Here is a 25527-nt window from a genome sequence, read left to right as displayed (position 1 = left end):
AAAACCCCTGCGCAACAATGACTGTAGCCAGAGAGAGGAGTGAGGCTCTGTGGGCGGAACAGCCCTGCAGCCCCCCAGGCCAGCGCCGCAGGAGGGGCAGGGGGGCTCCAGGGGCTGCAGCAGAGATTCCCCCCAGCCCGTGGTGAAGCCCACGGTGGGGCAGGCTGTGCCCCTCAGCCCATGGAGGCACACCGTGGGGCAGGTACCCACCTGCAGCCTGTGGAGGCCCATGGTGGAGCAGATACCACCTGCAGCCTGTGGAGGATCCCACACCAGAGCAGGTGGATGCCCAAAGGAGGCTGTGAGCCCATGGGAAGCCCGTGCTGGAACAGGACTCCTGGCAGGAGTTGTGGCCCTGTGGAGAGAGGAGCCCAGGCTGGAGCAGGTTTGCTTGGCAGGACCCGTGACCCTGTGGGGGACCCACACTGGAGCTGCCTGTTCCTGAAGGGCCATGGAAGGGACCCACGCTGGAATAGTGAGTGAAGAACTGCAGGCTGTGGGAAGGACCTATGTTCATGGAAGCCTGTCTCCCTTGGTGGGGACCCCATGCTGGAGCCGGGGAAGAGCATGAGAAGTCCCGCTCCTGAGGAGGAAGGAGCGGCAGAAACAACATGTGATGGACTGTCTGCAATCTTCGTTCCCTGTCCCCCTGTACTGCTGCAGGGGAGGAGATAGACAATTCAAGAGTAAAATTAAGCCCAGATGGAAGAGAGGGATGGAGGTGTTTTGAGACTTGGTTTTATTTCTCATTATCCTACTCTGATTTGATTGGTAGTAAATTAAACTAAGTTCCCCAAGTCTGTTCTGTCCATGACAGTAATGGGTGAGTGAACTTTCCCTGTCCTTATCGTCACCCACAAGCCTTTTGTTATATTTTCTCTCCCCTGTCCAACTGAGGAGGGGGATGATAAAGCGACTCAGTGGGCACCTGACGTCCAGCCACCATCAACCTACCACATACAGGCAAATGCTAAGACTGTATTGAAGCATGTACTGAAGATTTGTTTTTCCAAAGGCACACACACTGAATTTTCCAGTAAATTAAACAATGTGGAGAGGTTCTCAAGGTTCTGTTTCACTTGCTTATTTATTTATAGAAATTTGAATCTCACTTTGTTAATTAATCCATTGTCTGAAATTTTGGACCATAAGCACTAAGATTGCTTAGAAACTCTCTGGGATTTGGCATAGTTTAAAAACAAGTAGTATGCATGAATTCTTTGGTGAGAGAACTGTAATTCCACTTCTGGTGAGTAGCTGTTTAGTCCTTAAATTTTCAGTTAACAGTGGAAAGTTAGCAGCATTTAAATGGTGCAAAAAACTGAATTACCTTGGTGAACTGTTTAATAGGGTTTCTCCAAAGACGCTGTTAACATTTTGCACGAATGGCATACTACTTCGCACGCTAATGGCAGGAGACAGCACTCTATCAACTGTGACACATGTTATTGTGGTAAGAATCCTGTTGTATTTCATGTGAGATGGAATAGCGTACATTACTTGTTAATTGGAAGATGAGATCTTAATTTTGTTTATTAATTTTCTGAGCATTTAAGGTCCTTCTGTTTGGCTAGCATTTGAATTAACATTAAAGACTTACTGAGTATTTATTGTAGTTTGTATGTTTTTGGTTTTGTTTTTTTTCTTGTAAAAGTATCTTATTTTAGGCTCATGCCAATAATTAATTTTGGAATCATGATGCATTTATGGAGGACAGAGCTGTAAATTTTCCCAGACCTCCTCTGTCAGAAAGCCTTAGGGAGGCTTATGTAGATAGGACTTAATGTGAGTGTCAGAATTCCTGGTATCATTACTTCTTTTAGCAATACCAGCTTTGCAGTCTGTTTGCCAAAATATTTTCAAGATAATGAGTAGTCTAATTTTCAGCAAATTATTTAAGTGTGTTCATTTATGATTATGTGAATATTCTTATGGTAGAGTTTGATAAGTCAGTAGAACTGGAATGTTTACCACAAGATAAATTTCTCCACTGCTGAAGACAGAGAGATTAATTATTATTTTAGGTGCCTACGTGTTTGTAAAAATGGAAAAAAGTGTGAGAATGATTTGCACATTCTTGACTTCAGCCTAAAAATGTATTTGGATCCCTGCTTTATAAGTTCGTAATATAAAACAAAACAGAAGAACACACTAACAAAGGTGATTAATTAATCATATGCCTTAATTGATTATAAGCTTTGTGCACAACTTAATGGATCTAAGCAATCTAACTTTTTTTCTGATTACATGGTATTGTACATATCTTTAAGTGTTGGTCAGTTGTGAAGTGAGAATTTATTAAAATAAGATTTGTAGGATTTGCGGTTTGTGTCATTATCTTGAAAATGAGATTCAAATATAAGAACTGGAGAAGTTTCAGAAGTTCACTTTTAACCTCTGAAATCAAGGTATATGTAGCTTGTGCATTACCAGTGCGGTCCACTTGGATAACTTTGTAAAACTTTTTGAAGTATTTTTTTACTTTTGGATAGTTTGTAGGGTTTTTTTTAAACCCTTACTTAAACTAGACTTACAATTATAATGTACCTGTAATATACTAGCAAATTATATATTTTAGTGTTTAAAAAAGTATATAATTGTGAAAAGTTATGAGCTTAGATCTGTGATATTTGTCTGTTGTTCTCCACCCCCCCCCCTTTTCTTTTTTTGCTATAGGATGAAGTGCATGAGAGGGATAGGTTCAGTGACTTCTTGTTAATAAAACTAAGAGATGTGTTGCAAAACCAGACTAATTTAAGACTAATTATTTCTAGTGCTGCTCTAGATGCAGATCTCTTTATTAGATATTTTGGAAGTTGCCCCGTAATACACAGTAAGTGTTTATGTAAACTCCTAAATCTGACTATACCTGCCCTAGGACTTACAGATCTTGTTAAACTGTAGGAAACCATTCTGAGTATGAAGAAACAGGATAAATACACTGAGAGTTACAACAGTGTTTGTTCTTTGTTAATTTTTGTCGTTTCCTAACTATTTGCACCGTGTTCAGAGTGAAGTGTTTTTGTCACAGGGAGTTCTGTAAGTGCAGGGATGTCCTGGCCCCTGCCATGTTCAATTCAAGAAGCAGGAAAAGGTTCGTAAAGTGCTGATCTCCATGGGGATACTGACCCTAGGATCTACAAGAGTGTGATATGTATTAATTCATTTCAGTAGATTCTAGTTCTTCAGGTGTCACAGAGGTTGCTACTGGTTACTATATGAAACACAGATAATTGCACCTCATTATTTCAGGAATACAGTCTTAGGCAAATTGGGTTTTCGTGTTTAAATCACATGATTCTTTATTTTAAATGAAATTATTAGCTGGTCATCTCAGTAACCATTGAGAAAAGAAATGACAGTTTATGTTCAGACTCAGTAGTTGCAGTTAGATTACATTCAAATGGAAATAAAAGTTATGATTATTGCTGTTTTAATTTCATTTGACTGATCTTTAGTAGAGGTAAAACATAGGTGTGTGGGAGATGCTTTTTTTTTTTTCAGGTCACCCTCCTGGCTGCTTGCAAGTTTTCTGCATGGGTGACCTCCTCTGGTACCTTGTAGTCCTCTTCCTTTTTCAGCGATGATATCTAAGTATAAGGTGTTTTGAAACAAAGCTTTTAAGAGAAACGCTTTCTTTTCAAAATGATCAGGTAGACTGTCTGCATGTCAACATTTTTTTTTTTTTTTTAATAAAACTGAGCAGTCCTGGGGCATGAGTAGATCACTTTCGCTATAGTCTTTCCTACAAATCATTGTTTTATTTCAGTGAATGTTCCTGAAAAAAGAGGTTTTTTGCAGATAGAAGTGTTGCAGTTTATTCTTTCTGAAGAAGAGAGAAGTCCTAGGTGATTTAAACTCGGCTATGGCAAATGTCAGCTAAGGGCCCAGAAATTAAAATCTAGAGATTTTAATCCCTCCTGTGGAAAAGGATCCTTTAATGTCCATAAATAAGGTCTAGAATAGTGTTATATTGAAAAGCAAACCAGGGTAAATTACTAAGAGATAAATTAGCCTTTAGAATGCTTCATTTATCAGGAAGCATTCAGTAAAGAAAGGCAAATTTGGCTGAAGTGGTTAAGGAATTTGAGAGAAGTCCATCTTCTCATACACTTCTCATGAGAACATGTAGTTGAGTACAAAGGTGGCAATCTTTTTGTGGGATCTACTACTAAAGCTATATTAGTTGCTGTTAGGTTTTGTAATTCAGGTGACAATCTTACACAGTGAATTCTTTTTTGTAACCCTAAACAAAAATGGCTATTTTCTGTTTCCCATTTTGATAAAATTGTAATCAATAAATGTCAATCTTACGAGCATCTCTTGCTATATCACTTAATACAATTGAAGAGGTTAATGAGAAGCAAGGTACCCAGCTGGCATTTCCCTTTTGGAATGTTGTGGCCCGGTAATTTTAAAGAAAATAAACTCCAGTGAAGATACTCTTCCAAGACTTTTCAAGGAAAGTAATAATTCCTTAAATCAGGCCCTAGTATGTTTTAATTAACTTTCTGTCTATAAAGGTGCTTTTTAAAAATTAAGATTATAAATGAAGCTAGGGAATAGCTAATATTTTATGAATTATTTATACTTTCAGTACAAGGAAGACCTTTTGAAGTTAAAGAGATGTTTTTGGAGGATATTTTAAGAAGCACTGGGTATACAAGCAAAGAGATGGTGAAGTACAAAAAACAGAAGCAGCAAGGTTAGTGGACTTCTTAGTTGTTAGGGTTGGCAATGACCGTCATTGATTGATTGAACAACTAAATAGGATGGTTCTCTGTTGAAATTCCCAAGTCAGAGTATTAACCAGACATGGTTAGATGACAGCAGCTATCTTTAAGCTCTCGATGCTTACATTCTTGAGGTAGATTATGTAACTTAAAAAAAATATTTTCACTTTCTTTCAATCATTGCATTCTTTTTGCTTTCAATTGATAAATGTTACGTTCCACAGAACTGGGGCCTTTGCCCACATAAAAACTGTAGAAGCAGAAGATATTATATACTGACTTCTGGGTGGAAATTAAATTGCAGCCATTAAAGAAGGCAAAATTTTGTTCATCTTGCACAGAAGTGATTCCTATTAGTAACATTTTTTGCTGTGCTCTTCAAACAAGGATATATTTAATACATACAGCTCAAAAGCATAAACACACTTGAACTTAATGTAGTTGTTTTTCAATTGATTAAGTAGATATATTATTTGAGAAGGTTTCCTGACAACTGAAAGTAATGATCCTAGTGTGTACTTAAAAAAAAAAAAAGGGTGTGAGAGGGGCAAAACCAAAGCTGTAACATACAATCCTAACTCTATCTTGGTGCTCAGTTCTGATCACTGTGGAAAGAAGAGTTCAGTTAAGCCTCTGGTGTCTTCTACTGTTTATTCTACCTGTACACATAAGTTAGTTGTTACATGCAGGAGCTATAGCACTTTTCTTCGGTATTTCACTTCTGGAGGAAGACCTAGACTGGGAAATGTACAGAAAACACTTACTTAGGAAGCTTATTTGAATGCTGTAGGTTGGAATACCGGAGACTTACGGGGTTAAGCACACAAATGGTGTTTTTTACCTTGTTCATAGAGCAGGCATTTGCTGTGTTGCACTCTGGGTGCCCTTAATCATGGAATTTATATTGGGTGGTAACAGCATTCCAGACTAAATAGAAGAGATTGAATAGATAAAACTTTGGGACTTGATACAGCTATTTTTTGTAACTGAAAATGTTGAATAATTAAGACAACTGTAAAAATTTTTTTGGAAATACTTTATGCATTCTAGAAGAAAAACAGCAAAGTGCTCTTACTGAGTGGTGTTCTGCTCAAGAAAATAACAGCAAAATGGAATCTCGGAGACAAAGATCTGTCCCAAGTGCAACTAAAGACTGTAATCTGTTGGCTGATGGTAGTGACACAGTATTTAATCAACTGGTAAGTTTTTCCTTTTGTTGGAAGGGATGTTTAAATCTGTGTTACATTGTTACTACCCATTTAAAAACTGTTTCTGAAGATATTACCGCTATAGTTTCTAGAAGCATTTTAACGTATATTAAAACATGATTATTTTTTTTATTAGCATGAACTACCTTAGCTAAAGTGTGTTTTTCAGTTGCGATGGTTGTACATAACTTGTTTAGCTGAAATGGCTAGACTTGTCATTTAAAGTAATTGCATATGACACAGTAAGTGCTTTAACTGGTACCTGAATGCTGTATTTCTGCTTGTTACTTGGAAAACTAACCGTTCAAATTCTTTGTGTCTAATATATGGGAATAAAGACAACCCTTGGAAGAGATTAATCTTTCAGTGCTGTGTTTTCTCTTCAGACTGAAAAAGATGCGAATTGCCTTGACCCGTGGCTAATAAAAGAAATGGATTCTTGTCTCTCTGACATCTGGTTGCATAAAGATATTGATTCCTTTGCTCAGGTGTTCCATCTCATTTTAGCTGAAAATGTCAGCGGTAAGCTTTTATCTTACTGCCTCAGAAAAAAACAACCACAAAATGACTTGAATTTCTGTGGCTACTTTATCTCCAGTTTTAGATATTATCTTTGAATTCTGATGCCTATTGAAAAAATGAATAGGGTTAGCAGAATTAATGGGTTTTGTAGTTACTGCTTGCTCTACTTGTTCTGAAGTATTGACAGTTAATTGTGTTTCAATAATAGTATTAAATTCACATGAACTGAGTGGTGGGATGACGTGAGGAAACAAATTCACTCAGGGCTGGATTTTGGAAGTCATATACTACATTTATATGAAAAAAATAATTATTTTTGTAGTGGGTTTGCTGATGTTTTTGTACTTCTTAGTTGATTATAGGCACAGTGAAACAAGTGCTACTCCACTGATGATTGCTTCAGGGAGAGGCTTTCTGAGTCAAGTGGAACAACTGATCAGCATGGGAGCAAGTATCCACTGCAAATCATCCAATGGCTGGTAAAACAAAACAGATAAGCTGAAGGATGGATTTATTTGCCAATACACAAATGAGAAATTTCTGTAACATGTAAACCGATTTGCTAACCTACCAGACTGCCATAAAGCACTAATAGGTTTTGACAGTCCAAGCAATTTATAACTTCCGTTTCTTACATTGTTTTCTCTAAATTCTAAATCGAATTCTTAAACAGTGTTGAATATAGGACATACACTCTTAGTTTCAATAAGTCTGATTTAACACAATGATTAGAAGAAGAATTGGAATCTTTCATGCTGCGTTGATTGAATTAGACCCAAAATGTTTGGTGATTCTTATTTTGAGTAACCTATATATATATTGGATTTAAAAATGGTGTATTAGACATGCAAATATCTTTGCTGTGTTAATACCTGTAAATATGTTGTGTCGTGAAAAAATATTCGTGAATCTGTAAAAACTCAGATTTTTGTGGCCATGAATTGTGTATTCATGTGGACAGGACTATTATAAATGATTGTAATATGGAAAAAAAAAAATAGTATTCCAGGGGTCTGATATTTGGCACTACCACTTGAAAAACTTTGGAAGGAATGCAGTTTAAAAGGAGAACAGTGTGAACTGCATTGTGAGGAGGGCAACTTCTGTAAGATGTCAAAACCCCCAACATTTTCACAGATTTTGGAGAAAAACGTCTTGGGTGTGATTTCTGATTTAAAGGAGCTAGTAAATCATGCTTATCTTTGCACATCGGTGTGCGGTTTGTGGAGGAATGGCACATTCTTCCTCCTCATTTCCTTCTGCATGTTACTTCTGTGTAAAACTGGGATTCTTTCTTGGTAAAGAATTGCAGTTACCTAAAAATCATATAGCTGTTACACCTGTTTAAGCACTTTAAAAAGGGAAGTTACAGTTTCAGCCATAACAGCACTGATTAAACAGTGCCAAAATCGATAGAAATGTGCAGTCAGCTGTCTCCTCTTATAATGTATTATTCATATGTATCTTTTGAAGTGAGAAATTAATAAGGATTTTTATGCAACTGTTTCAGGATGGCTTTGGACTGGGCTAAGCGCTTTGGACAGACAGAGGTTATTGACCTGTTGGAGTCCTACAGGTAGGCTATAACAACACTGCAGAAACAGTTGTTTAACATGGTGAAGGGAAAACTATGTTTTGTCATTTTTTAATCAGAACAGTTTTTAGCTTTTTATGCTTTAAAATCTGGCCTAAATAGCAAGTTTTATTTGAGAATAAGAATATTTTGAAAACCTAGTCATTTTAAAAAAAGTTGGTATTCAGTATCATAGTGATTACACAACTCCTAGCATAAATATAGTTCTGGTCATGCAGGACTTCTTTTATATTATTAGTATTTCTCCTCTTGATATGGGCATTTCTATCATGATTATAAATCTAGGCAGGATGTGATTATAGTAACTTAAATAGATATGCAGAGGAGACGATGATTTTATACCATGTACCATTTTAATTTCAGATGCTTATTTTAGAAATAAATCTGTTTTGTATTTTTATCTGTATATTGTTGATACATGGTAGCCATATTAAAGAAACTTTATATGAGCAACTGTTGTGGTTTAACCCCAGCTGGCAACTAAATACCGCGCAGCTGCTTGCTCACCCACCCACATACCCACTCCAACCCCTGCCTGCCCCTGGTGGGAAGGGGAGGAGAATCAGAAAAAGGTAAAACTCATGGGTTGAGATAAGAACAGTTTAATAATCGAAATAAAGTAAAACATAATAATGACAATAACAATAGTAGTGAAAAGGGGAGAGGGGGAGAGAGAGAGGAATAAAACCCAAGAAAAAAGCCCAAGTGATGCACAATACAATTGCTCACCACTTCTTGACGGATGCCCAGCCAGTCCCCTAACAGTGATACCCTCTTCCATGCCAGAGAAGAAAATTAACTCTATCCTGGGCAAAACCAGGACAGTAACATGTATACTATGCCATTCAACTTGTTTTTTGACTAACTTAAATTATCATAGTTTACTTACAGTTTTGTAGAGATATACATTATTGTAATTTCTCTTAGAGTAGTTTCTGTTAGTGTAGTACCTGCTTAACTCTTATGGTAGGGAAGTTTTTGGAAATTATTTCTTAAATATTTTTCCTTTAATGGATAAACAAACCGTGTCTTTATACTTCCAGTTCTGCAACATTTGCTTATGGTTGTGTTTCAATAAAGTATAATCAAAGTAGAGTTAATGCTAATATTTGAAGTTGCATACGTTGCTGGACGAACACTTAAATCAGTGGACAGTAGTAGTATTGTGGAGGTGCTGTTGTGCTACACTTTAAAATTCGAGACGAGTAGTCTCATTAGTCTTGGTCTGAATTTGAACTGATGGCTGAATGCAGACCTGAAGCAAACAGCACTGACTCTGGCCTGTGTATTTGTATATTTTAGTGCTTCAGTGGAATTTGGAAATATGGATGAAAGTTCCCTGGTCCAAACAAGTGGTAATGACCTTAGTGCAGAGGACAGAGAACTGTTGAAAGCTTATCATCACAGTTTTGACAATGAAAAAGTGGATCTGGACCTGATTATGCACTTACTTTATAACATCTGTCATAGTTGTGATGTGGGTAGGTATATACACACACTCCCAATAAATTGCTGTGGATCAAGCTTCTGATGGATTGTGCTCTTTTTGCAGTAATACTAAATAGGTAAAATCTTCCAAGCGGTAGCATACACAGTACTGACATGTATTTGAAGTGATTTTTCTGTTTAAATCTGCAAACCAACTTCTTTTTTAGGAGCTATTTTAATATTCCTTCCTGGATATGATGAGATAGTTAGCCTGAAGGACCGTATTCTTTTTGACGACAAGAGATTTGCTGATAATGCTCACAGGTAAAACCTATAATTTTTATGGTTGTCTTGAGTTTTTATTGTTTCTTTTAAAGATCCTTAAAATGTGCTCTTTGTCTTGCATTAGATACCAAGTTTTCATGCTTCATTCAAATATGCAGACTTTGGATCAGAAGAAGGTGCTTAAAAGTCCACCTGCTGGCGTCCGCAAAATAGCAAGTATCAGAGGACTTCATCAGATGTTATATTGATCTATTTTGTCTTTGCTTTTACAGTTACTATAGTTTGGTTTTGTGGTTTTGTTTCTGTTTTTTGTTTGTTTGTTTTTTCAAATTGCAGATTCTTTCTACTAATATTGCAGAAACCAGCATAACAGTCAATGATGTTGTATACGTTATTGACTCAGGCAAGATGAAAGAGGTATGATTGGCTTAAACTTTCTTTGGGAAGTAAACTTCCTAGTGTTGTTTTAAAATACATAATACAAACATTTTTAAGAACAATTTTTTTGTAGTGGGCTGAGAGCTAGTGCATGACAAACAACAAAACTCACTGAGAAGTTTTGACATCCGTTTGTTTTATGACAAATACTGTAAATAGCTAGCTGTTTAAAAACCCTGTAAAAGTTATTGCAGGCTGATATATTGATATATCTATTTTTTAAAAATGAAGTTATTATTTCTGTTGATTTTTAAAACAAGCTCATCTGTTTAGACCACCATGTTCCTGAGAGAGCACTGGGAGTTTCCTTTATCCTACTATTATATCTATCCCAAGTCTAATCTATTAAGTTTTTAAGCATTGTTTTTGATGTGTTGAATGCCCGTTCCCTAATTACTTTTCAAGGAAAGTGCGATAACATAATGAGGCAGTTTAAGACCTACTGTATGGCTTGGAAAACAAAATTGGATTTCATAGGAGATAATTTCTGAATTTCTCATGGTAATACGATTTTTTTGTCATTTTATATCAAATGTAGGAAAATAAGGACATAATTTCCAAGTGAGACAAAGAGGAAAACTTTATTAAATATAATAGCATATTTTTGCTTGGTTTGTGATACTACAAAACACACTCCATAACTTTTATTGACTTACAATTACTTCTTGACTAGAAAACTTTAATTAAGAAAACGCACAAAGATACGGCAAAGAAGGTAGCATAAATTCACTTGAAACTAAGTACTTCAGAATATAACTTTGTGCCAGAAGCTGCTGTTGCTTAGTTATTTTTTTTTTAGAGAACTTATGTTGATGATCTAAATCATCAGTAGCTTTTATTTCATGTACCCTATTCAATCTTTTTATGTTCCTTGCTTTGCTTTTGTAGAAGTCTTTTGATGCACTGAGTTCTGTTACAATGCTAAAAATGGTGTGGATTTCAAAAGCCAGTGCTATCCAGAGAAGGGGCAGGTAATGAATGCTTCATACTGAATTTTATTTCGCAAATATCCACTATCCTGTACGTTAAGGATTAAGTACACAATGTAATAGCAGCCACACTGAGTAATGTTACTAGTCTAGTCCAGTGTTGTGTTGGACAGTGGCCAATACTAATTCTTTGCAGAAGAATAAGGGTCAGCATGTATTTCCTTGGAGTCATTTCCCAACTTGTAGTAAAGTGACACTCAGGATTTTCCCAAAGCTTACATTAGGTCTAGGTTGTTTTCTCCCCATGAACTTGTTCTCCTTCTTCTTTCTCCCATGTAGCATCAGCAGCCACAGTGTCCAATAAAGTGTTTCACAACTTAATCTGTGGGCAAAGGGCTGCCTATTGCTAGTTTTTAATTGATGCCCCTTCATAGCTATCATAGAAGAGACATTGAGCAGTGATTCCTTATTCACCTTCTCCAAATTATTCATGACTTAGCAGGCCTTTATCATATTATTCCCAACACTGGGTGAGGGCTAAAAGGTTATGTAGCCACAAATGCCTGTGTTTGGTGATATGATACTGGCTTTAACCTGCCAGTTTGAGTGTTGGTGTGAGCATTTGCTGTCTCTGTCCCCTCACTCACAGGCTGTTTGGTCTTCATTCTGCCTTTTACTTATAGAGCAGCTTTCAACTGTTTGGGGGATGTGAAGAGGAAGAGAAACAAAGTTTATGACTTATGTTCCTTATGGCAAAGGCCAGTTGAGATTTGGATTGATCTTAGGTTAGCAAAACCCACACATCACTTTATTTTTAGACAGGCCTTATTTTTGTTTCTCCAGATCTTTCAGTATTGGGATAAAATTATAATAACAAATTTCTGTACTATCAAAAGCAATCCATGTACTGGAAAACTCTGACCTTATGTATGAGACCTACACTTAATGACAAAATTATCTTTTTCTTAGACATGCTTTGTATTTCTGTTGTAAGTTTGTGTGTGTGTGTTGGTTTGTTTATTTAGTTATTTTTAGAAAGGTATTCTGATTTTCAACAACTTACCGTATTTTGTGTTCAAGGGCTGGACGCTGTAAGCCTGGAGTCTGTTTTCGTCTCTTCAGCAGGCTTCGATTTCAGAATATGTTGGAATATCAGACTCCAGAACTTCTAAGAATGCCACTTCAGGTGCATGTTCAGTTAGAAATTATAACTTTAAAAAAAAAGTATTATCATCAAAACATAGTCTTTACTCAAAAAAAAGCTTTTGTTTTTGTTTTTTATTTTTTCCTCCTGTCTTAATCTTTTTTTGCTTTTAAAATTGCAGGAGCTTTGTTTACACACAAAACTTCTGGCTCCAGTTAATTGTCCAATTGTTGACTTTCTTATGAAAGCTCCTGATCCTCCACCAGCTTTAATTGTGAGAAACGCTGTGCAAATGCTTAAGGTCAGCAGAGGAATAGAATTAGATGGGAATTGTATTTGTTTTTACATTTGTGGTGTGGCAACATATGGAGTTTTATTTGTACTGAGACTGTTTATTTACTTAAGGATGCTTTGACTTTTTGTGTCTTGTCTATTTTCATTTTGTGTGTGTGTATGTATTTTTCCATGTTAAGGGAAGAAAGTGCTTAAAAATCTCGTCTCAAACTGTTAAGAGTTCAACTTGCTTTTTGAGTGTTTAGGACCAAGTGTAGTTAATGTCCAATATTCACATCCTTTTTGCTTTTACTGTAAATTATTTCTGTCCGCTTCCCTGCCCTCCTGCCTCTTTTTTTTTTTTTTTTTTTTAAAATAGACGATAGATGCCATGGACCCTTGGGAAGATCTTACTGAACTTGGTTATCATCTCACTGATCTACCAGTGGAGCCACACCTTGGTAAAATGGTGTTGTGTGCTGTTGTTTTGAAGTGCCTGGATCCTATTCTTACTATTGCTTGCAGTCTTGCATATCGAGACCCTTTTGTCCTACCTACACTGGCCTCTCAAAAGCGTGCAGCCATGCTGTGTAGAAAACGTTTTGCTGCAGGAACATTTAGTGACCATATGGCGCTTCTCAGGGCTTTCCAGGTACTATTTCATCTTCAAAAAGAGTACTAATCACAATAGATCACATGCCAAACTAAATGATGGACCAATCAAGTTAGTTGTAGAATGATAGATAAAGTTTCTCCTTTAAGGACATAATTTTTGTCTACTAGTTTCCTGTATATTGGACTCATAAATCTGTGAGGGAACACTTTTGGTCGTATTTTTTGTTCATATTTGCAAACCTGGTTAAATTCTGAATGTTCTTTATAAAGGTGCCACTTTATATCCTGCTACACCGATAACTTAAAATCATGATCTTTGTAATAACTTAATATAATGATCTTATAATAACATAGTGATCACTGTGCTGATTTAGGGAATGGGTAAAGAGAATCTAGTACGTAACCAGGAAAAAAATAATCTAGTTTGATACATTTCTTTCAGAATGGTTTCTGCTTTTGTTCTGTTGATGTAAATGCCATTTTTAAAAAAAATGCATTTCTTTATATTAGCTAATCAAATTAATAGGCAAATGTAAACCAATGTTCTTTACAGGCGTGGCAGAAGGCGCGCAGTGGTGGCTGGGAGAAAGCCTTCTGTGAAAAGAACTTTCTGTCTGAAGCCACGATGGAAATCATCATAGGAATGAGAACACAGTTGCTTGGCCAGCTTAGAGCCTCAGGTAGATTTCTTGGAAAAGATTTTACATAGTTTTGGAATCAAGTGTATACCTAGTATAAGTGTATACAAATTGTAACAAGAATAGTGTTCACTGGTGTCATTTTCATGCCTTGATTTGACATCGACCGGTACACATTTATGCTGGGCATGGTGCAGATGCTGGAGTGAGGAAGGTTGGCTGGGCAACAGCTGATCTAACTGAAAGTGCCCTGATTGTTCCTGGTGCCACACTGGCTTTCCGTGTGAGATATGTTTCCTTGGGTTTTTGCATTCTAATAAATTATTTCCTTAGGAAATGTCTTTGTGTTGTAATTCTATTCTATGTTAGCATAAACCCCCTTATGAGGAAGGATTTCAGTGTAATGGTTTCTTCTTTGTGCTGTTAAGGTTGGCAGTGGTGAAAAGTGAAAGAAATTTGTACTTTATTTCACTTTTTTTTTCTCCCAAATTCTTTTTGATAAGCAAAAAAGTAGATCTTAAATACAAGCAAGTATTTTGTCCTCTTCTTTCTTCAGGTTTTGTTAGAACCAGAGGAGGAGCCGATATTAGAGATGTTAATACTAACTCTGAAAACTGGGCTGTAATTAAAGCTGCCTTAGTGGCTGGGATGTATCCCAATCTAGTGCATGTAGACAGAGAAAGCCTGGTTTTGACTGGACCAAAGGAGAAGAAAGTGCGATTTCATCCTACCTCTGTTCTTAGTCAACCTCAGTATAAAAAGGTAAAATCACTTTGACTTTATAGTTCACAAAAAAGAGCACTGTACTCTTATCACATGTTTAGAAATGTCTCTTCATAGTAGCCAGTACTTTGAAAGCAGCATGTGCATTAAACACTACATTTTTAGAAATTCTTTTTCCTAGCAGTTGATAAAATAAAGAACTGGAGTTATTTATTTTTCCAATATTTTTTCATCAAAACTTACTTCAGTTAGGCCTTCTAGATGGAATAAGACACAATGGTAAAAAAAAAACCTAGTTAGGAAACTCTTTTAAAGATGTAACTATCCCTGCTTATAATAGCAGGAGGAAGTTCTGCTCTGAAACTGTTTTTTTTTTTTTTGATCATTTTTTAAAGCAAAGTATTTTTGTTTCAAGATGGTAGGATAATTTGTGAGTCTGGTTGAATTCTCTCTTGCTTTTTTTTTTTATTTGGTATCTTAAGTTTATGTGTGTATAAAAATTTATTTATTTCTACATATATAAAATAGGAAATACATTAAAATTTATTTTAATTACAAATAGAGGGTAAAATATCCTAGTCTTATTTGCTCCTACGCAGATTCCTCCAGAAAACGGGCAAGCTGCAGCCATTCGGGCACTCCCTACAGACTGGCTTATATATGATGAAATGACGAGAGCTCACAGGATAGCTAATATCAGATGCTGTTCAGTTGTAACACCTGTCACTGTGTCACTCTTCTGTGGACCAGCTAGATTACCAAGTAATGCTTTGCAGGAACTTTCATCCTTTCGAGGTATAAAGGGGTTTGGATTTGTAATGTTTCCATTGGTATATACTAGTATGGCATATGGAAGTCTTATTTGTCAAGAATATATGTAATAATTATATTGCCTAATTCTTAAAATGACAAAGCTACAGTTCATGTGGTTATTTAAGAATAGTTTATAAGCTCTGTAATAAATGTCTCAGTTCTGCAAATCCTTTTAGATTTCGTATCCATAAATTACAGTTGCACAGTTCTGGAGTCTCACAAATTACAGTACAGTTTGTTACGAAATAAAAAATGCAAACAAAATGTCCGATGACAGTATTAATGCTGAAAAGTGTAGTATATATGTTTTATTCTACAGACTAGTTCAAGTGATACTTTGAACCAGATTTTTCAAATTGAATAATAATTAGAAACTGTCAGTGTGGCAAATAGTCATTTCCAGCTGAAACATGTGTTTTAAGGATTATTTTCTCCTGATAACTTTTAATAACAATTATTTGTAATATTTACTATAAGTAAATGGGAATATATAGAAATGTCCATATTTATTTTTTTTTAATTTAAATGGAGTGCTGTAGGAAGAGAAGCAAAAATATTCTGTCCTGCTGCCAGTTCTCTAGAGGTATTAGATGGAATCAAAGTAAGAGTCCAAGTTATTTTTGAAGTTTTTCTGTCTTGCTCTTAAACTGTTGCCCTTAGATTAGTGTTTATGCAGATTGAATTGCACCTGAAAAAAAAAAAGGATCCTACAAAATAGCCATATGTATTTATAATTAATTTCTTTCTTAATATGTCTTTAAATCTGCTGGTTTACTAGGAAATAAAGAATAGAGCAATGTATAGTTTTGCAAACAGCTCCAGGCAAAAGTTTGAACATGGCTTGTTGATATTGATGAAGGTACATGAGTGAGTCAGATCACATCAATACAGGTGCTTACATAGCAGAGACCTCAGCAGATCTGGATTTTGGAGTTTTGCTCAGTGAAGCAAAGACTTATCAGGGAGGTGTATTTACAGAAAATAGTGGTTTTACAAACATTTACATTTTAAAATAAAATCTAGAAGGAAAATGGTTTTATTGCTGGTAGTACAGTAGTGTTCAGGTTTTTGGATGTAGGTGGAAATAATACAGAAATGTTAATACACCTTTTATATTTAATTCAGGGGACAGTGTATCTAATGATAACAGTGATAGTGAGATAGAGGACAAAACTGCTGATTTGGCGCTACTGAAGGTAGATGAATGGCTGCATCTCAAACTGGACCCTGAAGTAAGTAATGTATCACTTCAATGTTTCTTTCTTGTAGAAGCATGTTTATGTCATATTTTATTAAGAAGAGTTCTGAAACGTTTGGGTAACCAAGACTTTTCTGTAAAAATGGCTGTCACAGTCTGATTGAGTCTCTCAAATTTACAGGACAATGTACTCTGTCATTTAATCTTTATTTCATGAGCTGATTAGAAATACAGCAAAAATCCAGGGGCTCGATCCCTTTTGCCCAGACTAAGTCTGTCGCATGAATTCACTTATTCACCATTCAAGTTGTAAGCTTTCATAACTTAAAACCTGTAACTCTCAATTCATACACCTATGAGCAAAAAGAAAAAAAAACCCTGGCTGCATAATGGCCCCTCTTTCTGGCCACGTGTCCTGCCTATGTGGTGCTCTTGCTTTGACCTACTGGCACTCCTCCCAGTACACATTGAGCCTTAGCATGGACTGAGTTAACCAAAACCTGAGCAGCAGCTGACTGAACAGTCACAATGGCATATTGTGTATTTCCTTCTATGAGAGGGTGACTAAATTTGGATCAAAATGGAACACTTGGAGTTGTTGAAAGAAAGTTCTATCAGATTTTAGAGAACAACAAAAAAACACTTTTTGAAGGCAGAAGTATTCAGGTCATTGAGAAGCTCTGGCTGTGGTAAGAGGTAGTGTACTTTATGAATTAGGGAACACTTGGACTTACCAGATCTAATAATAATACTGTCTCTTCTAGAGCTGTTCAAAAGTATGATTATTTTAGAAATGGAAGCATTTCTGATAACATGGGGATTAACTATAGTCTTATAAATTCAGTCATCTCATTGAGCAGAAGTCTGTGTAAGGAAAATACGTTACTTACAGCTCTTTTCCCTCTGGTATGAATTAAGAGTGCATGAATACAGACAGTATTGATTGAGATGAGGGCACATGAATTGACAGGAATGGCATAGAGCATTAAAATATTTTTGTTTTCTCTTTTAAAGGTAACATTTTAAAGTGAAAAATAAAAAGTTTTTTGTGGGTTTACAATCTGATTTTAAGTTCGGTGCAAAGCTAAATGAAATAAAACATTCTAAAAGTGATCTTGCACCTGAGGGAAGAAAAGATTAACTTAACAGCTTTAGTTTAGATGTGGGATTTTCTTCCTTTCCCCAGCACTTTAATCTTGCCTTTCAGTTTGGACCATGTTCATTTTAGAATGCCAAAGGCTGCCTGATAGGAAAGAGGTAGAGTACCCTTACCTGTCTGATCTAATTTTTGTTAGTCTTTAACAGAATTGAAATTTGTTACAGGCTGCTTGTTTGCTGTTCCAACTCAGACAGAAGTGGCATAACTTATTTCTGCGTCGTATGCGAGCTCCTTCTAAACCATGGTCTCAAGTTGATGAAACAACTGTAAGAGCAATTATAGCTGTTTTAAGTACTGAAGAACAGTCTGCAGGTTTGCAGCAGCCTTCAGGTATTGGTCAGAGACCAAGGCCTATGACTTCTGAAGAACTTCCTTTAGCGTCTACGAGGGGGTCAACCAACAGTAGAAAAAGCTCAGCAGACACTGTATTCTCTGATGACTCCTCTAACCCTGAAAAGTAAGCTTTTGAGATCTTCTAGAGACTGTAGGTTGTAACTTACTTAGCTATAAAAAGCATTGCTTGGATTTCTGCTAGTAATAACAAGGAAGAAACAACAGAAATACAGTTGAAGGAATTGATACCGTCCTGTGCTGTGTTATAGTTCTGATTTCATTGAGAAGTATTTTATATGTGTGCCTGTTGTTTGAGAGAGCAGTCAGGAATACTGTCCATGAGTTGTCACCTCTGGGAAGAAGTAGCAGAAAAGGTTTAACTGCAGCATTCAAAACCAATGCATAATCGGTACCTTTTTAGTTAATATTGAATATGTTTTGGAATCAGTGTAATACATATAGTCATGCTATAGGCTGATATGTAGATACAAATTATTCTATGACCACTTACGAAAATCCTGGTGTGTCCTGTATCTACCTTTACTTTTTAGAGTTTTAATGAAATCTATGCCTCCTGCACCTCACCAGCTAAAGAAGTACAAAGAAAAAACCTCTTTGCGCTCCAAACGAACTTCAGATGACAGATCAGATCAATCATCAGCAAAGTCTACAGATAGCAGTAGCTATCCTAGCCCCTCTGCTAGTCCTTCTCCAGTATCTGTAAAGGTAGAGTCCTCCTGAACAAGTTACCCAATTCTTCAAAATTAATAGAATTTCAGAAATAAATTTGCTGATACCTTTCAGCAGCTATCAGGTATTATACTGATACATTAGGAAGCTAACTTAGAATTTCATTTTTAACAGCTGCATAATAGTTTTTCTTTCTGGAACTTAAAAGCTAGACTAAATATCCTTGTTACACTAGTAATACAGTAAAAATACTATTCTTTGCAGACTGCTGAGCTAAAGATATCCAAAGTTGAAAAAAATCAGATTAAATTGATATAATAACCACTGAAGGGGATTTAATTTCTTTTCCTAAATCAGTGTACAGTACATGTACTTCTGAATTCTTTGAAGTCTGCCTTCCTCTGCTTCTGTAAATGGCATACATTGGTATTGATTCTTTGTAAGTTTTGTGCTATCTGCCTTATGACTGCTTGCTTTCTTTACGACAGTTATTTTAACAAAGCATGCATTTTTAATGAGGTTATTGGCAGAGTTTTTCCTGTGTACTTGAAACAGTAAACTGCAGTACTTTTAAACAGATCATTGAGAGGAAACCCCATTGTTCCTGTAGCCACAGACGTGTTGGAGGATTTAGTGATTCCTCTTAGTCTTTCAGTTTTTAAATTCAGCCAATGTAAAAGGAAGAAAAATTGTTTCCTGAAGGTGGAAATGTGGGTAGTATGCTTCAGGCTACAGTCTGATGTATATTATAGTATTTTTTATTATTATAATATATTAATATATATAATAATTCTAATGATTAATTTTGTGTCATTTGAAGGTGTGTCAGACTTCAAAGAATTGTAATTAATCACTAGACTGTTTAGGTCTGTTCTGCTACACTTGTTTGCTGCCCCTTGTGAATTAATTATTATTCTGGAAAGTGCTTAAATATAATAGATGTGAAATAATTTTTAAGACCAGTTCAGGCAGTACTGGCTGATAGATTCTGTGTTTCTTGTAGAGTCTGGGGGAGGAGGGTGGGAGCACAGTCAAGGGATTTCTGTCTTAACAAGGGATTTCTAAAACTTCAGAACTAAAGTATGGTTTATTTTATTGTAGCTTAATTTAATTTAATTTTTCCAGGGTTCCAAACCTCCTTCACCAAGACCAAATATGTCAGTTCGGTACTTTATCATGAAAAGTAGCAACTTGCAAAACATTGATATTTCTCAACAGAAGGGTATATGGTCTACTATGCCAAATAATGAACATAAACTAAATAGAGCCTTTTGGGAGAGCAGCATGGTTTACTTAATATTTTCTGTTCAAGGGTCTGGACACTTTCAGGTGAGCACTTAATACTAAATATTAGCTTTGGCTGATGACTTAGGACTATGTATAGTATGAATATTTTTGCTTATGACTTCTGATCTTCTAATAAGTAAAGTAGTAAGCAAGTGTCTCTGGTTGCTGAGGAAAGAGTACTTCATTCTCTGAAATATGCCCTTTTAGCTAACTGAATTTGTCACTCAAAGGCCAAGGCTGAATTGCCTCCAAACGTCTTGAGTCAGAATAATGTTTTTCCCCTTCATTAATCCTTTAAAACAACAACAAAACAAACAAACAAATCCCAACAAAGCAGAACGTTGCTACTCTTTTCTCTGCATGCCAAAATAAATATTGTAATTGAACTAACAGTTACTATCAAGTTGCAGCTTTCTAAAGCCAGGAAACCCACAGTTGTCTTTATTACAAATTTTAGTAAAATCTGTTTTGACTGAGATGTAGTTTCTAAAACTTAGGAAGCTGGAAGGTCATGGCTATGATTCTTCTGGAGCTCTGCCTGAACTTCAAGTTTCACATGGTGTTTGTCAACGTGTTGACAAATGTGTAGCCAATTTGAAGTTAAAGACTTGACCTGGTAGTGCGAAGTTGCAGGTTAGCTGTGTTGTAGAGCAGGCTAAACTCAGTTGTTCCAGGTAATGAATGTTCACCTTACTTTTTTATATATGAACTATTAATAAAAGTCACCTAAACTTGAAATCTAATGAACTAGCCAAAATACAGCTGTCTTGGTGATACCACTGAAGGAGATATATGAAGGTGAGATATACATACAATGATTTGACAAATGCAAATGTAGTGTTGGAAAGTAACTTTGAGCATGCCAGTTTGTACTGAAAATGGGCTGTTGTGTTGGCGATCTTAGATGAGGAAGCTGGGAGGGGAAGAAGTGCTGAAGTCAGGAGTGTAGGTGGTTGTGGTTGCCTTCCCCTTCCGGTTTTCACAATGCACTGGACGTTCATGGAAGTGTGAGATTAACATTCCTATTAATATCCTCTTGTACCAAGTGTCTCTTTACTTTCCACTTCTATTTCTTTTCTGTTCCTTTTAGTAATCTCCATTTCAGTCTGGGCTGAGCTATCTAGGACTGCATGTCTTACAACAGTAGTGTGTGCTGGTAACTTTCATAGTGCGCTGCTTCTCTTGGACTCCTGAGTCATAACTGGCATAAATTTGGGTGTGTGGTTGGTTTGTTGTTTGTTGTTTTGTTTTGTTTGGTAGTGTGGGCAAGTAGGGGTGTCCTTTAAGTTAGAAGCAATCTTAGATTTGGTTCTTTCTGAATACTTTTGGAAACTCCTTCCTGTGGCATTGAAGAAGGAAATAAAAGCAACTTTGACTTATTTCTTTGAAGAACAGCTATACTCTTAATTCTATGTGAAAATTTGTTAACATACAGGGACATGGGAAGGAGGGATTGGATTTCTGCAAAAAATACTGACAACTAACAAGGAGTAGCTAATGGATTGTTATGTAGTAGAACATTGATCTTGAGGCCTTACACCTCAAATGTTTTTACCACACCTTTTCAACCTCTGTTATAAAGCTTAAAAAGACATTAATGGTAATTGGACAGATTGAGAGACGTTCTCTGTGGTCAAACACTAGAAGATATATTTGAAGTGGAAAACCAGATTACATTTTTTAACTTTCTAGATATAAACATTTTAAAAGATCCAGCTTTATAGGGGAGTATGTGGGGATCACTTTGAAACTAATATGAAAGTTTCATATGAAGTCCAGTGATTTATTTAATTCCAGCATAAGCAGATACACTCTAATTACGTCTTTCCTTTCATATTGTGGTTTTTGTTCCAGGGCTTTGCTAGAATGGCTTCAGAGATAGGGTGTGAGAAAAGTCAAGACTGGGGATCTGCTGGTTTTGGAGGTGTATTTAAGGTGGAGTGGATCCGAAAAGAAAGCATTGCTTTTCAGTTTGCACACCATTTGCTCAACCCTTGGAATGACAATAAGAAAGTGCAAGTAAGCAGGGATGGCCAGGTAATGTTATCTGCTAAAGCCTTCTTTACTTGGTAGAACTGTGTATTGTTTCTTAGCTTTCTTAGTCTTGATATTTATCTCAACTGCCCTCATGTATCTGTTACTCTGAATCACAGTTCATTGATGCATTGTACATTCTGCTAATGCATTACTGTTGAAGTAATGGAAACTGTAAGAGAGTGGTTTCTTTCTTAAGAATCATTTTAAAAAACATATTAAAGCTGCATGCTTCCAAAAATAAAAGCTTTTTGGAATTTATAATTTTGGTTCTGGAGATTTGAACCCTGTTTGGTTCCTGTTTGTTCCCTGAGATAGTCTGTCACACCCAAGTAACTGTTCATAATTATAGCTTTGAGTTTCCTGTAAAGCATGAAGAGAATCTTGAGATTTGACATAAAGCTTTAGGACAGTTCTCAAATCCATTAAAGCCAAATATAGCTACAAAAAGCTGAAAGAGAATTGGCACAAGAGTTTTCTGTGGCAGTTTCTGTGTTCTCCCCAGTCCCCTCCCAAAATATTGCCTTGATAACAAGATTCTAGAACTAAACTTCATATCACCTTCTCACTACTTTCCCCAAACCTCTCCAGTTTTAACAGTGAGGAAAGGAACATAGTGTAAGAACAGGGAAAGGAAAGTAGCACATGATGGAGCTAACAGTGCTTCTGTTATAAGTGGCTCTTAAGACCTAAACAGTCTTAATGATCTGAAAACCAACTGATTTATAAACATTAATATCCGTGATTCCACAAAGAGCCGCTGTATTACTTGTGACCCGCCTTTCCACATTCTCCACCACACTTGATGAAATTAAACTTAAAAGATGTGGAGAATAATGATCTTTTGTTAATAAGTGACCTGTGGAAGGTACAAAGTATATGGTGCATGTGTTCTTATATATGGTGATGGTGTGTTCACTGGGAACTCTTAAGTACTGACGTCTTACTGTAAATGAAAAAAACCCAACAAACAACCTGTAGACCAGGGTTGCTTATAAAAGCTTTTATCTCCTCTTGAGCCCTAGTAAAAAAACTATGTGTATGTGTCAACAGCAAAAGGAATGAGCTCTTTTCGAAAGACTGAAAGCAATCACCAGTAACTTCATCTAACACTTCTGTTATACACAGTTTCTGTATGTTCTGTAGCATACAGTATAGTAGCAGTGCAAATAACTTCTTTTATTTCCTGCTTATTTCTAGGAGCTGGAGCCACAAGTTGGAGAGCAGTTGCTACAGCTTTGGGACCGTACTCCTTTGGCAGGAAAAAGCTCAACTGATTGAGCATGTCCAGTAATGTGGTAGAGGTAGTTATTTCATGCATTACTTGCTGATTTCATGATAAAGGAAAAATTATCTATATACAATGTATCATTACAGTACTGTTTTTCCTTTGTAGTTTGTGGAAGAACAGGTACACTTAATACTAAATGCTCTCTTCCTTTTGATTTTTTTCTTTTTTTTTAGCTGTGGTTGTTGAAATATCGGCTATAACCACTAGAACCAGCAGCATGCCTACAATACAAAGATGAAGAAGAAGGCGGCGCAACAAGCTCCTGCAGTTGTTAGTCATGCTGTGCAGCTAGCAGTGGAAAAATAAGGGGGGATATGTTAGTTTCAGTATTCCTTTGTCTTAACAAATATCATAATGTTATTCACTAGCTTTTTTTTGACTGAATTATTTTTTTACAGTAGTTGCAGTTGATATTTGAAAACACAGTCAAGTTCCAAACTGAAACAACGGACCACATAATTTAGTTTTGGGTTTAAAATAGCACAGCAGACAGTTTAAATATACAGTTTACACTGAAAGCTTTCTCAACACTGTAAAATGTATGAGTGAAACCAGTGTAATATTAATTAATCATTCTTGCAGTTTGTGTAAAATAAATAAATTGAGAATAGATGTCTCCAAAGATATTGGAAGGTTCCATAAGTATCCATGTTGAACTTCTGTATGCATGGTGCGAGAGAGAAGGACATATTCATACAAACAACGGGGCAGCTGGAGAATGTTAAGTTTTAATTTAAATAGGTAAGTGAAAGGAGCATGAGAATTTTGAGAATGGGTTGGTCCAGCAGCGTTTCCAGTTTCAGTTTTCACCTTTAGAAGGTACACACTTCGTCAAGCTGTAACAGTCTTTCAGAGGCCTACTGCCAAATGGTACTTTTAATAGCTCACTAATTTGGTTTTATTTCTTTCAAAAAAAAAAAGAAAAAAAGGAAAAATTGCCAGTATGAATTTCATCTTCGGTGTAGTCTTCATGCTTGCTTTCTGTACCTCTTTCAATTTCTTCTTCTGTGCTACTGTTGGTTTGTTTTATTGGACTTTTCCTTAGTTGTCAGCATACTGTACTATGAGGCTGGTATAAATTCAGTCTGCTCACTGTAAGCACTATGGTTTTGGTCATTCTTTGATTAAACAGAGGTTTTTCTGCTTCTGAGCCTGTACTTAGATTTTTCATGTCTGCTAAGAATATTCACACAGTTCAGAGTGCCCTGTGTATTCCTTCTTGCATTCTGTGTAGCGACTTCCATGCACAAACAGTCAGTTTTGCCTTTGCAAGACTAAATGGGTCCTTGTAAGACTGGTATTGACTAATAAGGTATTTCTGGACACAGTGCATACCACAGAGCTGTGAGGCTCATATTGCCTTATGTGATACTCCCAGGCCTGTGGCCACAAAGGAGTGGGGGGTGGTATTGCCTCGTGCAGGGCTCCTGGGCCCCGCGCACACCGAGGGCAGAGCTGGCACAGAGCGGGAGCAGTGGTGGGGTGTAATGTTTGGTGAACAAGCCCACACAGTGCTTCTGCAGCTTGCTGATAAGAAGAGCGGTCCAGCCAAGGAATTCACATTCCCCAAGGTCATAGTCTGGTCTGGGTCACTTGCCTGGAGAAGAGCCAGCCCTGCTGCCTGCCTGACAGCCATGGTCATGTAGGTCTTCACATGCCTGAATGTTAGGTCTCACCCAGTCTTGGTGAATTACTTGACTTGCTTTTGTTATGAACTAGATAGTTGTACCAGATAATTGTACTGCTGATAAATATATTTTCCTGTACTGTTACTTAAACTGTTTTTTATCCCTGAAGTTGTTGGTCTGGAGTCTGTTACCATCTCATGAACCTGTAACATGGCAGAGCTGCCTTAAGTCCTTACACTGTTGTCAGAAGTTGGATATGGTGCACTGCATCATCTCTGACCTGCAGTGGCTGCCTTAGTTGATTATTTTGGGATCTTGCCCCTGCACATGGATGTCAGATTCTGCTTTGACTGCAGAAAGTCAGAAAGACAGAAACATGAAGAGAGATTTACCCTGCTTACATCTCTTCGCTCTTTGCTTAGAGATACTGAGCAGTGTTTGGAAGCAGCCCAAGCCCAAGTTGACTACCTACAAAAAGAACCAGCCCACACCCAGCAGGACACTGGGGCAGCAATAGAGGAGAATGCTAGCTCCTGCCTATGTTAGAAGCCATCAGGCTAGTGT

At 36.6% G+C, this 25527-nt stretch overlaps 1 protein-coding gene across 1 annotated transcript in view; it reads left to right on the top strand.

The window, feature by feature from the left end:
* Positions 1–25131, top strand: part of YTHDC2 (YTH N6-methyladenosine RNA binding protein C2) — a 39469-nt gene extending 14338 nt beyond the window's left edge. Inside the window, exons 6-30 of the mRNA XM_056324485.1 lie at positions 1351–1453; positions 2677–2833; positions 4598–4705; positions 5784–5932; positions 6328–6463; positions 6816–6942; positions 7974–8039; positions 9360–9538; positions 9713–9809; positions 9895–9982; positions 10107–10187; positions 11097–11179; positions 12218–12323; positions 12463–12582; positions 12934–13206; positions 13723–13849; positions 14364–14569; positions 15130–15325; positions 16469–16575; positions 17865–18157; positions 18585–18759; positions 19849–20052; positions 21865–22047; positions 23245–23348; positions 23509–25131. Coding sequence (XP_056180460.1) covers positions 1351–1453; positions 2677–2833; positions 4598–4705; positions 5784–5932; positions 6328–6463; positions 6816–6942; positions 7974–8039; positions 9360–9538; positions 9713–9809; positions 9895–9982; positions 10107–10187; positions 11097–11179; positions 12218–12323; positions 12463–12582; positions 12934–13206; positions 13723–13849; positions 14364–14569; positions 15130–15325; positions 16469–16575; positions 17865–18157; positions 18585–18759; positions 19849–20052; positions 21865–22047; positions 23245–23325 — 3445 coding nt within the window. The 3' untranslated portion in view covers positions 23326–23348; positions 23509–25131. The remainder of the gene's footprint in view (positions 1–1350; positions 1454–2676; positions 2834–4597; positions 4706–5783; positions 5933–6327; positions 6464–6815; positions 6943–7973; positions 8040–9359; positions 9539–9712; positions 9810–9894; positions 9983–10106; positions 10188–11096; positions 11180–12217; positions 12324–12462; positions 12583–12933; positions 13207–13722; positions 13850–14363; positions 14570–15129; positions 15326–16468; positions 16576–17864; positions 18158–18584; positions 18760–19848; positions 20053–21864; positions 22048–23244; positions 23349–23508) is intronic.
* The last annotated feature ends 396 nt before the right edge of the window (positions 25132–25527 follow it).

The sequence above is a fragment of the Falco biarmicus genome, chromosome Z (assembly GCF_023638135.1).
Source record: "Falco biarmicus isolate bFalBia1 chromosome Z, bFalBia1.pri, whole genome shotgun sequence".
Taxonomy (NCBI): Eukaryota; Metazoa; Chordata; class Aves; order Falconiformes; family Falconidae; genus Falco; species Falco biarmicus.
The sequence above is the reverse complement of the archived record's forward strand: the minus strand, read 5'-3'. Positions and strand labels throughout refer to the sequence as shown.